Here is a 14556-nt window from a genome sequence, read left to right as displayed (position 1 = left end):
CTTGGCCCAGAGGACCATTCTCAATCAAAAAATATGAAAAAAGTGGAGATGCGGGGTGTCGATCGCCGCACCTCTCGAAGGAACAGCAATCAGCGAGCGCCCGACCATCTGGGCTACAACCCCTTAATTGTTCTTATTGGCTACAGAAAGATATTTCTATATAATATCTTGCAATATTTGGATTTTTGTAAGTTCTGTGGGGGAGTATATTGAACGATTCGTATCGCATTTTCTTGATTACTGTTTAATCAAATTATTAAAATTTTGATCAACTTCCTTATTACACCTTTTTAGTCTTGTATGATATTCACCAACAACTGGGAATCAATTGTGATTTCCAAATTACTTAAAATCTACCTAATCGATGCCTTGAAATTAGAATATAAAAAAAAAAAATTAGTTTAAAATTTAAAATAAATTTCCTCTAATTCTAATTCCAAGACCACCAATTTATTCAGTGCTCAACAGCAAAAAACAGTTTCTTCACTGTGAGCAACAAAAAGGAGTTTCGGAACGTAAAATTGCAGTTAGACGAATAACATTGGTTTCCAGAAGGATCTTCTAAAATTTTCTTCACAAGCAAATGCAAATATGTAAATCTTATCATTAGAAGTTCATGTACCCAACAATTGTTAGCAAATGCTAACAAAAATGATGATGCTTAGCAATTGTACCCACAGTTCCAACAAAGTTGGTGTTCTTCAAATAACATCAAATCACAAGCATCATTAAACGTTTGTCATTTCACCAGAAAAAACAAACCAGAAAAAAATACATCTAACAGTGGTTTCAAACAGATATGTCCAACACAATTCCTGCGGGAAATAACACTTCTAAACAGGAACAAAATCTCACTTTTCATAGATCCCTACTTGATGTATTGAGAGACCCATTTGAAGCCATCCCCGTAACCCATTTTACGCACAATGCTACACATGAAGACCTCGATAGGACGGACACCGGAGTCTACCAGGTTTACCTTCCCCTTGCCAGTGGTTATGCCTTCCAAGCCCATGTTGTAACGGAGCTCTTCTTCTGATGCAGCATATGGGATATCGATCTTGTTACCCAGGATCAGGAAAGGAACGGTCGCCAATGACTCATCAGATAGGAGGGCATCCAGCTCTTTCTTTGACTCAGCGAACCGCTCCTTGTCATAAGCATCCACCAGGTAAACTACGGCATCCACCTTCACACCCGAGAACCAGCTCGTGTTAATATATATCATTATTTGATAATCATATATCATATAAACAAACATGCACGTAACATCACATGAAATAACATGTTGCCAAGGAAGCTATTAAAATCAAAACAAGCTCCAGACACTCCAGTTCAAGCCACAAAGGCAAAATCAGATTAATTGAATATCCATAATTTTTAATTTAATAGTTCATTTTTTTCAGAAAACTCAAGAGTCAATGAACATCTAACATCGACCAATAAATGAGCCAGGACATATGGAGGGATAGGAATGCTAGAATGACATCCCTTACGAAAGGGCTTTGTTTATGCATCATCACCTGAAACCCAGATACAACAACAAATTTTAATATTTACTTATTTACTTTTCAGCAAAGTACTGTGCACACTGGGAAACTAAAAGTGCTTCCAGCAGAAGCAGACATCAAATTATGATAATGAGCACAAGTATAAGAACTAGATTACGAATCAAATTCCAGTATCCACTTTTATTATTGATATGAAACAGTATCAGAGGAAACATGGGGATAACACTTGAAGGAACAAAGGGAAATAAAAAAATAAAAAAAAAAAAGTTTAAAATCAGTCTACCATGACTAATACAGATTGAAAAAGAGAATTTCGTCATCCGGCGTAGGGAAAGAGGGCATGCATAAAGATAACAAATGCCAAAAGGCAAAACTTCAAAAAGTTGCTATGATTTTTTATCCCAATTCTTTCATTCCTGAATAGACATTTCATGTTTATTTTTTTTCTTACAATAAAAAGTTCACTCTAAATCTTTTATAGATGTATTCCCTCCTTTATTGACTTCAGGATATTTTTAAGTTATCAATTTTTCTCTTATCAGAGTGAAGTTACATATTCCTTAGTAAAATAAAAAGCCTTTATTTAGATTGTTCATCAGCTTGAGCCACATAGACTAAGCAAAAAAAGATTCGATTTTCCCGTTATTTGCGGATTTAGCGGATTTGGCGAAAAGATGACGGTGGGTACTCCCCCAAAAGAACAGGGGCTTCAGCCATTTTGCAGATGACTGCATGAAACAGTGAAGCAGCAGTACTTGCAATTATAAGAAAAGTCTAATTACCAGGTAAAAGAAAGAAAAATGAAACCCCACTCTCTACAGTAAGAGCTTGCATGGAACTTTCTCTTTAATATATAAACAAGATATTCTTACAAGTTACAAGAAAGAATATTTTTATGGTGAGGTACTATTGAAACACCTCCTGGAAAATGAAAGGTGCTATCAGCAAACTACCATTGTCGATTTTGGCCTCCCATGAATCAAATAAACAGAGAAAAACGTTTATTTGGGATTATGAAGGCACAACAAACATCCCAAGTTTAAAAATGTGCTGGTGGCAATATAACAGTCAACAATTGGATTCACTCTTTAAGGTAAGAGCTTGTATGCAACTCTCTTTAATAGATAAAGAAGATATTTTTAAAAGAATGAATATTTGTATGGTTAGGTACTATTGAAACACCTCCTGGAAAATGAAAGGTGCTATCAGCGAACTACCATTGTTGGTTTTGGCCTCCCATGAATCAAATAAACACAGAAAAAAAGTTTATTTGGGATTATGAAGGCACAACAAACATCCTAAGTTTAAGTGTGTGTTGGCGGCAATATAACCACTCAACAATTGGATCAACTTGTGTTGGAGTTAAATTGGATATTTTCTTCTATGTTTAATGAATTCCTTTTTTTCCCCTATAACATAAAGTATTTGAACTTGTCAAACATTGAAAAATGAAAAACCTATAATTGGATATAGGATTCTTCTCATAGTCAGAACTCAGAAGAAACAAAATTCATCCTACTAAGGCAAAAGAAACGAATGAAGAAAAACAATCATCTTCACCACAAAAAATTATATATATTTACAATCCTACAAATGGTGAGAAAAAAATCAAAATCATCAAACTAGATCCAATATAGAAATAACCAGTCTTCTTCAGTTTCTGAGCTTTCATCAAGTAATTGGCTACTGCTACACAAGTACTAATAAATTTTTCAGTATACTAACAAATTAGATATTTTAATACAATTATAAAGAAGAGGGAATTAAACATTAAACATGGAAAATCTACCTTAGCATAATAATCTTTCCAAACCCTTCGGGCAATTTGATGCCCTCCCAAATCAAAAGCCTTGAATTTAATTTTCCCAATGCTAAGCTCCTCAGAAGTTGGGTACTGGGTTGGCTGATGCTGAACCAATCTCTGCCAAGATCCAAAACCAATAAATTACATATTAATTCAGAATGCATGTATTTATTAAAGCTCATCGTTTGGTTGGTTACACACAAAAGGCTGGAAAACAAAATTCAACGACTAAATCTTCTAAATTTCAATAATCCCATAGAACAACAATCTCCACTGAACTGAGCCGAATTGAATTTGGCATTGTCAAAGTGACGTTTTTTTCTTATTATTTTAATAAAAATAAATCAGAATAAGATTTCATTGAAAGAAAAAACTAGATCCATATATCTCCACTAATAGTTATCAAAAATATAATATTTTTCTTAAAAAATAAAATATCCTTACAATTTAAAAACAAATTCACAGAACTTTTCGCATAAAAAACAAACAGGATAATCAGAACAATATAAAAACATGAGATTCATTACAAATCTTCTTTTCTTCCTGAATCAGCAATCAAACTGAACACCATAAGAATATTACAAAATCAATATATATACATATGCCTTATATTGATATACATACAAAAACAAACAAACCTCATCTTTGAGCATATGAAGCAGCGTTGTTTTGCCGGCATTATCGAGTCCCAAGAACAAGATCTTGGCCTCCTTCTGCCACAGACCGAGAGATGCAAGTACACCATAGAACCAATCGACCAAAAACATGATGCTAATCGACTATTCTAACTCCGATCCGATCGGAACAATCAACCCTAAAAGAATTCGAAATTGATTTCGAAAAACTACCAGATCGATATACGAACACAGTGGTTCGCAATCTCTCTCGATCGAATCAACAACAACAACCAGTCCGAACGCTCGAACTTCTAGAGAGAGTGTGTGTGTACGTGTGTGTATGAATGAGTGGAGCTCTAGAGAGAGAGAGACTGTGTGTTTGTGTGCGTATGAATGAGCGGAACCCTAGAGAGAGAGAGAGAGAGCTTTGTGGCAACGAATCACTCTGTCGTTTGTGTGAATGTCACAGCATTCCAACATGGACTTGTAAGGCATTTGTGATGCCGATCAGCTGGAAACCGTCTACGGGCTGATCCGGTTAACGGGTGGGTTGTTTTTTTAAAAGCGGTGGGTATTTACCGGGAATTTACGGGTCGGAATCTGTTGGCCAATTTAATTTTTAAAGAATAAAATTATGATGTCAAAGGGTGAATCTAAGCCGTTAGATTGAGAAAATGACGGCGGTGGATCTTATTTTTATTGGAAAAAACATGGTGTAACATTTCTACCAGAGTTTTGAAAACTGAGGAGAGGGAGAGGAATTTTTTGGCAGGGAGAGAAAAAAGAAAGAACTATAATCACTAATAATACAAAGAAAGATAAAATGACGAAGGGATTATTTGGTTAGTTTTTTAAGAGCAACTGGAAAAAAATAATAATAATAAAAAGTCAAAATTCATTTGATCATCAATTCATGAGTTAGAAGAATATAAAATAATTAGTTACAGAAAATTTTCAATTGCTCAAGTTATTAAATGGTAATTATAAATTAATTATTTTTTGAATTTAAGCGTACATCGTTCAATGATAAGTGAAATTACTATTATTTAAATTTTCAGTCTAATTTTAAGTGGAATTTCTAAGTGATATTCAAATTGAGTGAATAAATAAACTTAATTAATCTATTTAGAATTAAGTGGTAAACTGAATTATAAAAAATAAAAATCCAAACACTTTCCTCTAAAAACAGGTTAAAACAAATTTTAAAAACTCTCAACTCTCTAGAAATGTGTATTTTTTATTTTTTTTTCAAATCTCACCCCTTACCATTCGAGTTTAACAAAATTTCCTTTTTCCATTTTATTCCTTTCCTTATTGCACTTAAGTCAAATCCGTTTCTTCCTTTCTACTTCTTCAATACATATAACCAAAGTTCCTAGCTCATTCATGATGTTGATTGTGAAATGTGCAACTTCAAAAATTTGTTCCTGAACATCACATCGAAATTCTTTGTACAATTAATTCGTGTTTCAACGCATTACTTCAAGCATTAAAATAGAAGGTACAATTAATTCGTGTTTCAACACATTACTTCAAGCATTATAGTAGAAGTGACGGTGTCGTAACTAAAAATAATGGTGTTAAAAAAAAAGTTAAAAATAATTTCAACGCATTACTTCAAGCTAAACTATATTTAATTGTGTTGAAAGCACCTACAGCGCTGTATAGAGGATCCTGACTCGTGAACATGAGAGGTAGAGAGTGTTGGAAAAGAAAGAAGACAAACAAGTGAATCTGAGAATTGTATTAACGACCAACTCTTCACAAATTCTTACATCTCTCCCTATATGGATAGGTTATTTCTCCACAACAGAACTTGACATTTCAAATACTATGGAAAATTAAAATTGAACATCTCAGTCTTCCAAATGGTAACTAATGTCCGTATACAAGTCTACCAAACAAAAACAAGCACCTCTTCAAGGTGTATAACACAAAATTGAACAAATAATATAACGAGCACTGTCGAACTACCACCCCTAACATAATTTTTTCCTCGGGGAAGATGAGAGCAGGCAGCTTCTTGAGAACCCCAGTAAATTCACTAACATCCATAAATTATACAATGCCGAGAAGCTTAGACCGCAACTGCTTCAGCAACTGTAGTAGAAACGTGAACCTGAATCGGATAGGAAAACAAGAGCACCAAGTTATTTCCGAGCACTCTAGGTATTATTCGATTCCTCAAGTTGTTAAATCTGATTGCAAACACCACATGAAAAGTAGAAGCTGTGTGTTATGAAAATATTTTGGTATAGTGATCTAATGTACCAGTGTAAAATGAGAGAGACTCTCAGTTCAGGACCTAAGGAGGCTTTCCTCCTTACCTGCAATTTGTACATCAACACATGTAAGGGGTTCTTATAAGCAGTTGGCAGTCTCACCTAAGATACCTGCACTAGGGATTGACGTAAACATATGATGTTTAAGCATATGATCTAGTGCTTTGTTCGGCAAGTTAAGAAAAATCAGTTAACCATCCATTCAAGTTTGCAATGAAGATAGGCTCCATTAATCTGACCTCTATCGGCCATGAGGAAACTAGGCTGTTAAAACATATTTTCTCCTCTTCACTCATCAGAAATTCTAGTGTAATTATTTCTCAGAGGCCTATAGAAGGAATAAAGAGCTTACCTTTGCTCCTTTGAAGAGTTCATCAAGCACTTCAGATAACGTTGGATGAGCATGAACAGCAAACTTTATGTCCTGCAGGAGGCAAGCGTTAAAGCTAATGATAGAAGGTACAAGAATAAAATCTGCAATCTTTTGAATTATGTAGAAAACATAAGCATGCAATAATTGCAAAAGAAAAAAGTAACCTACATATATTGGAAATGCATATAAGTTGCCAGAAAGGTGCACAAAAAGATGGGGAATTTGATATCTCATACAACATCAAGTAACTTCAATCATCTTCTCAGAAGCACTTGTACATTTTAATGGACCCATTCCGTATTACATATAGATTACATAGGCAGTACTTTGTACATGCCATGCATGAGGCGACTTGTTATACTACACAAGAGAGTAACATATTTTGCTATTTCTAATGCACTGCTCAGTGTGAGGGATGAAAAATTGGAAGGGAAGGTCTGTAACGAAGAGGTATACCATGTTTGGTTAAGGAGGAAGGAACTACAGAAAGGAAAGATTATCATGATTTAACCATTATACCTTTCCATTAAAAAGGGAAGTGCTTTTTTTTATTAAAAAAAAAATATATGTAAAAACAAAAGGGGAAACAACTCCCTCCTCCCTTCCTTTCCCCTCCCTCTTCCTCTCTTGGCTCCACCAAAAGAAGGAAAGACACTCCATGCCAACCCCCTTTCCTTTTTCTTTTTTTTCTCCTCAGCAGGCTATAAAGCATAGGAAAGTTTTATAAGGTACCTTGACGTTTAAAAGGGAAAAAGAGAGATGTTTTAAAGTCTTAGAGATGAATGCTGATTCCTTAAAAGTAGGAATCACTTTTTTCCCCTCATCATCGTACGGCTTCTTCTACACTTCAGTAACGTGTCTTAACATTTGTGTGTGCGTGAGAGAGAGAGAATAATGTTGGTCCCTTAAAAGTATGATTATTTTCATCATCGTCATGACAACATTCTGCAAGGTATTTCAATATTTGAAAGGAAAAAAGAAAGTTTTACAATTTAAAGAAGAATGTTGCACCCTTTTGGAAATGTTTTCTGCGAGAGACCTGTCCAAGTACCTCTGCAGTGCTTATGCTTCTTGCAGACGGATCACAGATCTTGGAATAATGGAACATAGAATTTTATTAATTATTCACGTTAACAAATAGCAAGCTGTCGGTCACCAATTCTCCCTGAAAACTTCTATAGAGAACCTACCAAATAAAGTGCTAGATCATGCAAGTTAAATGGCAAAAGTATACCTGTAGACGTGTCCCCATAGCTATCGCATTGGATGCTTCATGTATGAGGTCTGCAGCATGTAATCCAAAGATATGAACTCCGAGGATCTCTCCATTGTCAGGTCTGTAAATCAACTGCATGAAAACAATATACTTCAGTAAGTATGCAACCTATTTGTAACTCACCACCAAGGAAACTTGTATCGGTTTAATAAGGTGCAGTTATAACAGTTCCAAACAAAATTTAGAAAAAAAGAAAAAGAAAAAAAAAATGAAATTCATCATGCCTAGTCACAGAACTAGAATCCAAAGAGCTTAAATCAATTACCTTAGCAAGTCCCTCCCCTTCATTTTCGGCAAGGGCTTTTGTGTTAGCCTTGAAACTAGTCTTGGCAATACTTACTTCAAATCCCTCCTTTTCAGCTTTTTCTCTTGCTTGAGGCTGCAAAAGTGGAAATAATTAAATGAAAACAGGGATTCTAAGAAACCACTTTGAGAAGATGGCTTATTTCAAAGATAAACTGCATATGATTTCCGAATGGTAAATATATATATATATATATATATATATATATTCATTTGAAACCATTTCAGAAGGTGAAACTGCTTCTTATGCAGGACGAGGTAGGGGTGCTTCAATATCTAAATTGTCCTAGTCTGAGAATGAGAGAGAGAATGAACGGTAAGAAGAATCAGAAAGTGTGTTGTGGTTCGTGAGAAGTAACATAATATGTACTAAATCATAAACAGTATAGATAGGATCATAGACACAAATCAAGAATTTTTTAAGGCACAAATTTACCTCTGTTAATCCAACCATACTGATTTCAGGATGCGTGAAACATGCTGCTGGGATGCTCAAATGATTTAGCACATTGTCTTTTCCACAAACTTGCTCAACAACTACATAAGAAAGCAATTCCAGGTTTCATTAGTATAGCTGAATAAAAACACTATACGATTGATAAAAGACTTGAAAATGAGGTTGTTTACCAGAGATTCCTTGTGCACTTGATGCATGAGCAAGCATCATTTTCCCATTTGCATCACCAATGCAATACAAGTGAGGAACCTAATAATCAAAGACTACTTAAGCAAAATACAGATGTAGAAGCACAAGAAAAATAAAGGAACCATGACCAACCAATTTTCCATTTGCATCAATTACTCGCATCCTTTCATCAATAGGAACAAATCCACGTTGAGTTTGTACATTGATCTGCAAATATATCAAGCATATTTACATCACTAGATTTTAGCACTTCTGAAAGTTGATATTCATTAGTAACTCAAACTGTTATTTAAGTGATCTGCTTACATTCTCCAAACCAAGCCCTTTTGTGAATGGAGCCCTTCCAGTTGCAATGAGGGCAGCATCTACCTGCAGCAGATAACATAGTTCAAAGTTATGCTAGGACAGCCGCAAGACAACAATATACCACAGATGACAGAACATGTGGGACAAAGTGATTATAAAGTGGGGCTATCTCAATAAATTTTACTTTTGGAATTCATTATCATTCTTGATGACCATAGTTTTGAACTGGCAGTGCTGACAACTAAAGTCTTCCTCCTTACCAAGAAAAAGAATCTAAAGTTCTTCCTGAGAGTGAAAGCAAAGTAAAACATCTCCAGAATAGATAGTTGAGCAATGATTGTCCGACTTAAAAACTACTTTTCCATCAGTTAGTTTTCACTTAAGAATGGCACATACGTTAAACTCAAATATGCATTTAATTTGCATACACAATTTAATTAGTCACTAAGGACTCCTGCCAAATGAATGCAGAACAATATGCATTGACAATCATTTGAAATTACTTTACATGTTTATAGAGTTACATATGACCAAATTTACCCTATATATGCAGAACGAAAATAATTTTTACATAACCTACCAGGAAGATGAATTTTACATATACTTGTACAATACAAACAAGGTCAGTATTATTATAATATTAGTAATATCAGTTGAAATAGAAAGTATAAATAATGCAGGAGTCAGGTCTGAGATTCTGCAAAATCCTTGCCTCAAATCCATAACATGAAGTGTCTTTGCTACAAATATAAATGACCGGGGATACTGAGAAAAGAATCCTGGATGATGGGGATGAACTGCCACCTGAATTCTACTACAGTATTTTTATTACTATTGTTAATATTATTTTTGATAAATACTACAACATGTATTTAATATAGGGTGATTTACTGGATCCACAGTTAAATGTTTAATCTAGCAGAGATCCACTTTATAAGGTGCCACAACATTAATTTATTACATCTAATACTGCGCAGCATTATTCAGGACGCTTAAAAATGTAACCTAGACTAGACACATGCAACTTGCCTCCAAAGTGCCCTTTGGTTCCTTAGTCTTTGCATCAATAAGTTCAATTGTTACAGGTTTTCCATCCTTCGCTGGAGTGATCTGTTACAGGCATTTACAAAAGAGAAAAAACACTGAAATAAATATCATTGGATATCACCATACAATTTAGAAGCAAATAAGTGAGAATGACCAATAATAGCACCTTGCTTGCAAATACACCAGTATGATAATCAATTTTTCGAGGATTTATTAGAACTCGCTGAGCCAATTTACCAATCTCAGGATCGAAACCAGGCATGAGCTGATCAAGAGCTTCAACAAATGTAACCTGTGCAGTAATACTGTTGTTAGCTTGGTGACTTTGGGTAGACTGCACTGAATTTATAATGGTCTACGAAAAAAAGAAAAAAGAAAAAAAAAAAAGAAGACATGATTGCACATTGTTTATTAAACATGATCCTGCATAATTTACTAGGGAAAAAAGATAAGAAAACATGATCCTACATGGAGCAGAATAGTGAAACAATGCTGCTGTAGCCAAATTCAGATATTTAAAACAAAGCTTTGCTGAATTAAATCGAGGAGACACCCTTACCAAAAACACAAAAAACAAAAATCAAGGAAACACCAAAGGGTAATCTAATCATCTCTTTATCTGGATTTTCTTTCGTCCTTGATCCTCCTTATCTTTCTCTTTGATATTAAGTCATACAGAAGATTACTCAATATTTTCAGATATAGATTACCATCATTTTTCACTCATGAGTCATGTATGTGTAAGCAAGACAGTGCCAAATAAAATAAAATAAAAATTACCTACTCTTCAAACTAATTATCTGAACCAACCAGTACTTTATTACTGCTGTTTGATTGAAATAAATTCACTTTACATATAGTATTTTAGAAAGGATAAATCATGCCTACCTCACTTCCAAGTGCTGTATAAACATCACTGAATTCAAGACCAATGTAACCACTCCCAACAATGGCTATCCAGTCGGGAACGAATTCCAGTTTGAGTGCATGATCACTGGTTATTACAGTCTTACCTGCAAGAAACTATGCAGTAGTTTTTAGTGATCCCGTGAAGCTAAAAAGTATAGGCATTGTGCAAGGCTTAACAAGCTCAAAACTGTCTCATGATGTCTACCTTAATGTAATAGCCACAGAATGTGATAACACCAGCTATCTAAGTAATGTATTTCAACACCCGCACATAGTACTAAGTACCTTAAAGTTAGTGAAACTATAGCTGATTTTAACAGAGCATGTTAAATCTCAAGAACTTTTATGCAATCTTTCCATTATAAATAATAATGTTTTTCATAAATAAACAATTTTGCTTCTACAGTTTAACTAGGAACTGTAGATAATAATAGATGGATGAAGAACAAGCACTTACCATCAACTTCAATTCCCTTAGGGACAAGGGGCTCAGAACCAGTAGCAATGATTATGTCTTTTGCTGTTATTACATTGTCTGTGGACCCAACTTTTCCATACTTCACCTTTTGTGGACCCTGGATATGTCCATAAGAAAATCATAACTCATGTATTCAGTTTAATTATCACTTTATAAATGTCACATGATAATAGGAAACTATATGGCCATAACTCTGTTAAATTCTAATATTAATCTGAAATAACCGAATTCCAGTGGGAGCATATAGAACATACCAAAATTGTGCCAAAACCTGTCAATATGTCAACACCAAGAGCTTTTAATGAATTGGTCAAATTACTTCGGATTTTTGAGGCAAGGTTATTTGCATGGTCAGCAACTCCCTGTCTGTCATACCCAGCAGCTGCAACCTGTCGTCAAATGATTTACGATACAAGGTCAACATTCTATAACTAATATTTAAGCACTACAGGAAAGACAATAATTAGTTCAATGGAGAAAGATCATTGACATAGTGTATAAGAATTTAGTAAATCATAAGGAGTTAATGGCACAAAAACTTGAAAAGACCAATTGATTGAGAGCGTTCATAAAATGATCACAAGGAAGCCCACACTAAGGATAACAAAATAATACAAGATTTAAATATAGCTTTGGAAGCTAACATAAGTTTTCAGTGTGATATGTACAATACATTAAGCTAATGCTCTTCACCTGTAAGCCAAAGGCCTTCATGTGGTGTTCATTCTGAAGCTCCCGCATCCGACCACTTACGGCGAGGAGGGCTTTGGAAGGAACACAGCCCCGATTTACACATGTTCCTCCAACCACATCCCCCTCAATGATAGCAGTTTTCAAGCCCTGCAGAAAGATAGCATGAATTTATCATTATACCTCAAATGTATATCAGATATAACACATAATAAATAAATAAAATCATAACCCATATTGCACTTATGCAGGGCGCAATAGCTATAAACTAAATAACAATGACAATTCAGTTCAGTAATTTTTTTATCTGCTAGAGTATTGAGACTACTAGATCGTACACCATTGTGTTTAATATATGCATGACAGGCACCCCAAGAAAATATGATCGAAAGATACATTAAAACATTTTTTTATAAGTAAAAAAGTTAGATCAAAACATTAGTTAAAAGAAGATTTAGTATCTTTCCTTTTCGGTGAAATAAAGAAGATTTAGTATCAATTAGTTGGAATTTCAGTCTTTAAGTGTTGAAGTTTTTTTTTAGCAAAAAATGTGTGATTAGAATCCAGATGATAGATCAGCCACTATTAAATTGCTTAAATTTGAGAAAAACAAAATAATTAGCTGGTTTATGGTATTTAAAAGTTTATCTACAGTGTAACCATTTAGGATATAAACTAAGGCCGCAATTTGAACACACTTATGAGAAGTGCTCATTTGTTTCTATAAGGAAAATTAGCTAAACCCTTTAGCTCAGAAATGCAAGTAGAAATTCACTAGCAAATTTGAATATGTAATTGAATCAAAACAGAGAAACCGCATTACCTTCTCGACGGCGTGAAGTGCAGCGCCGTGACCGCCAACTCCGGCTCCGATAATCACCAGATCATAATCGAAACCCTTCGACGGAGTCCCATTCCCGGACAAAGACGCAGATACCTTCTTCGAGTAACAATTCTTCGAATTCGCTACGACTCGACTCAAATTCAATGCGTTTGAAGATTTGAATCCAAATGCTTCTCTTCTGAGGCCACAGAACCGAAGTGACTGAGGCGTGAACGAGGCGTTTCCGGCGAAGTTTTCGATCGCTGTGCGATCGGATCTGGTGATGGAAGGTAAAGAGAGCGAGAGGGACATTGATGATGGCATTTTGTGGCAGATTTCTAGGGTTTTTTCTTCAAAGAACAAATATGTGTTTTTGTGTGTGTATATAAATATATTTATGTAGAGAGAGAGAGAGGTTTTTATGTAGAAATGGGGGAGGCTTCGAAAGCTCCGTTGAAGTGGCGGAGCTAACGAAGTGTTGAAAGTAGTAAGTGGTGTTTGATCAACAGACTTGCCGTTTGGCGCTTCATTGAGTGCTTTTGTTTTTGTTGTTTTCTTTTAGTTTTGGAGTTTGGCTTTGGTTGGAACTTGGGTTGGAAGACATGGTGAGTCACGTGCCTGTATTGCCTCTTAGTGGACTGACTTGGGCCTGAAATGGTGGCCCAAACCCAATTAGGTTTTAGTGAAGAGTTGGGTGCACTTGAAAACAAATGTGTCCAATGATTTTGGGCTTAAGCAGTTTTAAAATAGGTATTTTATATTTGAGTTTTTAGAAAATAGTTTTTAAAAATCTTGTAGATCAAACAATATTTTGTACTATTTTTTTACATTTTTAGTTATATGAAAATAGAATATCCTTTTTAGAATGCTGAACCAAACAAATACTTTGTAATTAAGTGTTTTGTGATAAAATAAAAGGTTCAGTTTTACTTACTAATATCCTCAATGAAAATATGTTTGAAGTATTTATTAAACCGGAAAAATTTACCCTTAAAATAAATAAAATATTACAAAGAAGTACTAAAAATTTCATTATTTTATTTTCAGTTTTATAACATGCATTTTATCATAATATATTGCTTATGAAGAATATATGAGATGTTTTCGACACCGATAAATTATTAGATGATTCCGGCCTATTTGACATGTGGTGGACTAATCCACTGAAAACTCATGTTGAGATTTATTTATAATATATTATTAATACTTGATTCAGGCCTATTTGACATGTGGAGTAATATTTTATCAATTTGAGAGTATGGATTTATCTAATCCACCAAGTCTCAATGGATTAACAGAATTAAGTAAAATTTTTGTATAATTTTAAAAATTTTAATTATTTGAAAACATAAAAATAATAAATAAAAAAATGCTAATTTTGGGGACTCCTATAAATCATTCATTACTATGGGATTCTTGTAATTAAATTATATAAAGATTTTTTTTTTTTTTTAATTTGATAGACTTCTAGTCTTGGTCTATGTCAACCAA

The 14556-nt window shown here is 34.3% G+C and overlaps 2 protein-coding genes and 2 non-coding genes across 5 annotated transcripts; all 4 read right to left on the bottom strand.

The window, feature by feature from the left end:
• Window positions 1–680: 680 nt before the first annotated feature.
• On the bottom strand, window positions 681–4410 carry LOC132299609 (GTP-binding protein SAR1A). Its single transcript, XM_059796339.1, has 3 exons — window positions 3954–4410; window positions 3301–3432; window positions 681–1189 (listed from the first exon to the last, which is right to left on the bottom strand). Exons 1-3 carry the CDS (start codon window positions 4080–4082, stop codon window positions 869–871), a joined length of 582 nt encoding a protein of 193 aa, XP_059652322.1. The 5' UTR covers window positions 4083–4410; the 3' UTR covers window positions 681–868.
• Window positions 2401–2523, bottom strand: LOC132302115 (small nucleolar RNA snoR83). The gene has a single exon (XR_009480747.1). It is a non-coding gene; the product is annotated as a small nucleolar RNA snoR83 (small nucleolar RNA).
• Window positions 2665–2788, bottom strand: LOC132302114 (small nucleolar RNA snoR83). The gene has a single exon (XR_009480746.1). It is a non-coding gene; the product is annotated as a small nucleolar RNA snoR83 (small nucleolar RNA).
• Window positions 4411–5655: 1245 nt separating the features above from the next.
• On the bottom strand, window positions 5656–13630 carry LOC132299608 (dihydrolipoyl dehydrogenase 2, chloroplastic-like). Of its 2 annotated transcripts, XM_059796337.1 has the most exons (16): window positions 13066–13630; window positions 12246–12392; window positions 11807–11941; window positions 11532–11649; window positions 11054–11178; window positions 10332–10457; window positions 10148–10228; window positions 9119–9181; window positions 8945–9019; window positions 8794–8872; window positions 8603–8703; window positions 8129–8242; window positions 7822–7935; window positions 6567–6638; window positions 6204–6259; window positions 5656–6051 (listed from the first exon to the last, which is right to left on the bottom strand). In XM_059796337.1, the coding sequence occupies exons 1-16, from the start codon at window positions 13387–13389 to the stop codon at window positions 5991–5993; spliced, it is 1791 nt and encodes a 596-aa protein (XP_059652320.1). In that variant the 5' UTR covers window positions 13390–13630; the 3' UTR covers window positions 5656–5990. The 2 variants fall into 2 exon arrangements, with proteins under 2 accessions (XP_059652320.1, XP_059652321.1); XM_059796338.1 differs by lacking the exon at window positions 6204–6259 and having other exon boundaries at window positions 13066–13629.
• Window positions 13631–14556: the final 926 nt, after the last annotated feature.

This window comes from Cornus florida, unplaced genomic scaffold (genome assembly GCF_030987335.1).
Source record: "Cornus florida cultivar Cherokee Brave unplaced genomic scaffold, ASM3098733v1 CherokeeBrave_3.0.0_Hap2_Chr03, whole genome shotgun sequence".
NCBI lineage: Eukaryota > Viridiplantae > Streptophyta > Magnoliopsida > Cornales > Cornaceae > Cornus > Cornus florida.
Note: the sequence above shows the minus strand (reverse complement) of the source record. Positions and strands in the feature narration are given on the sequence as shown.

Bases quoted from the DNA above. Each gene is read 5' to 3' on its own strand.
- LOC132299608 (XM_059796337.1), bottom strand. From the start codon at position 13,389: ATGCCATCATCAATGTCCCTCTCGCTCTCTTTACCTTCCATCACCAGA. The intron at 10,229-10,331 runs GTGCTATTATTG...TGCCTGTAACAG, and splicing joins CTGGTGTATTTGCAAGCAAG to ATCACTCCAGCGAAGGATGG. The intron at 8,243-8,602 runs GTAAATTTGTGC...CCACTTTTGCAG, and splicing joins GTATGGTTGGATTAACAGAG to CCTCAAGCAAGAGAAAAAGC.
- LOC132299609 (XM_059796339.1), bottom strand. From the start codon at position 4,082: ATGTTTTTGGTCGATTGGTTCTATGGTGTACTTGCATCTCTCGGTCTG. The intron at 3,433-3,953 runs GTTTGTTTGTTT...GGATCTTGGCAG, and splicing joins TTCATATGCTCAAAGATGAG to AGATTGGTTCAGCATCAGCC. The intron at 1,190-3,300 runs GTAGATTTTCCA...TCGGGTGTGAAG, and splicing joins GGAAAGATTATTATGCTAAG to GTGGATGCCGTAGTTTACCT.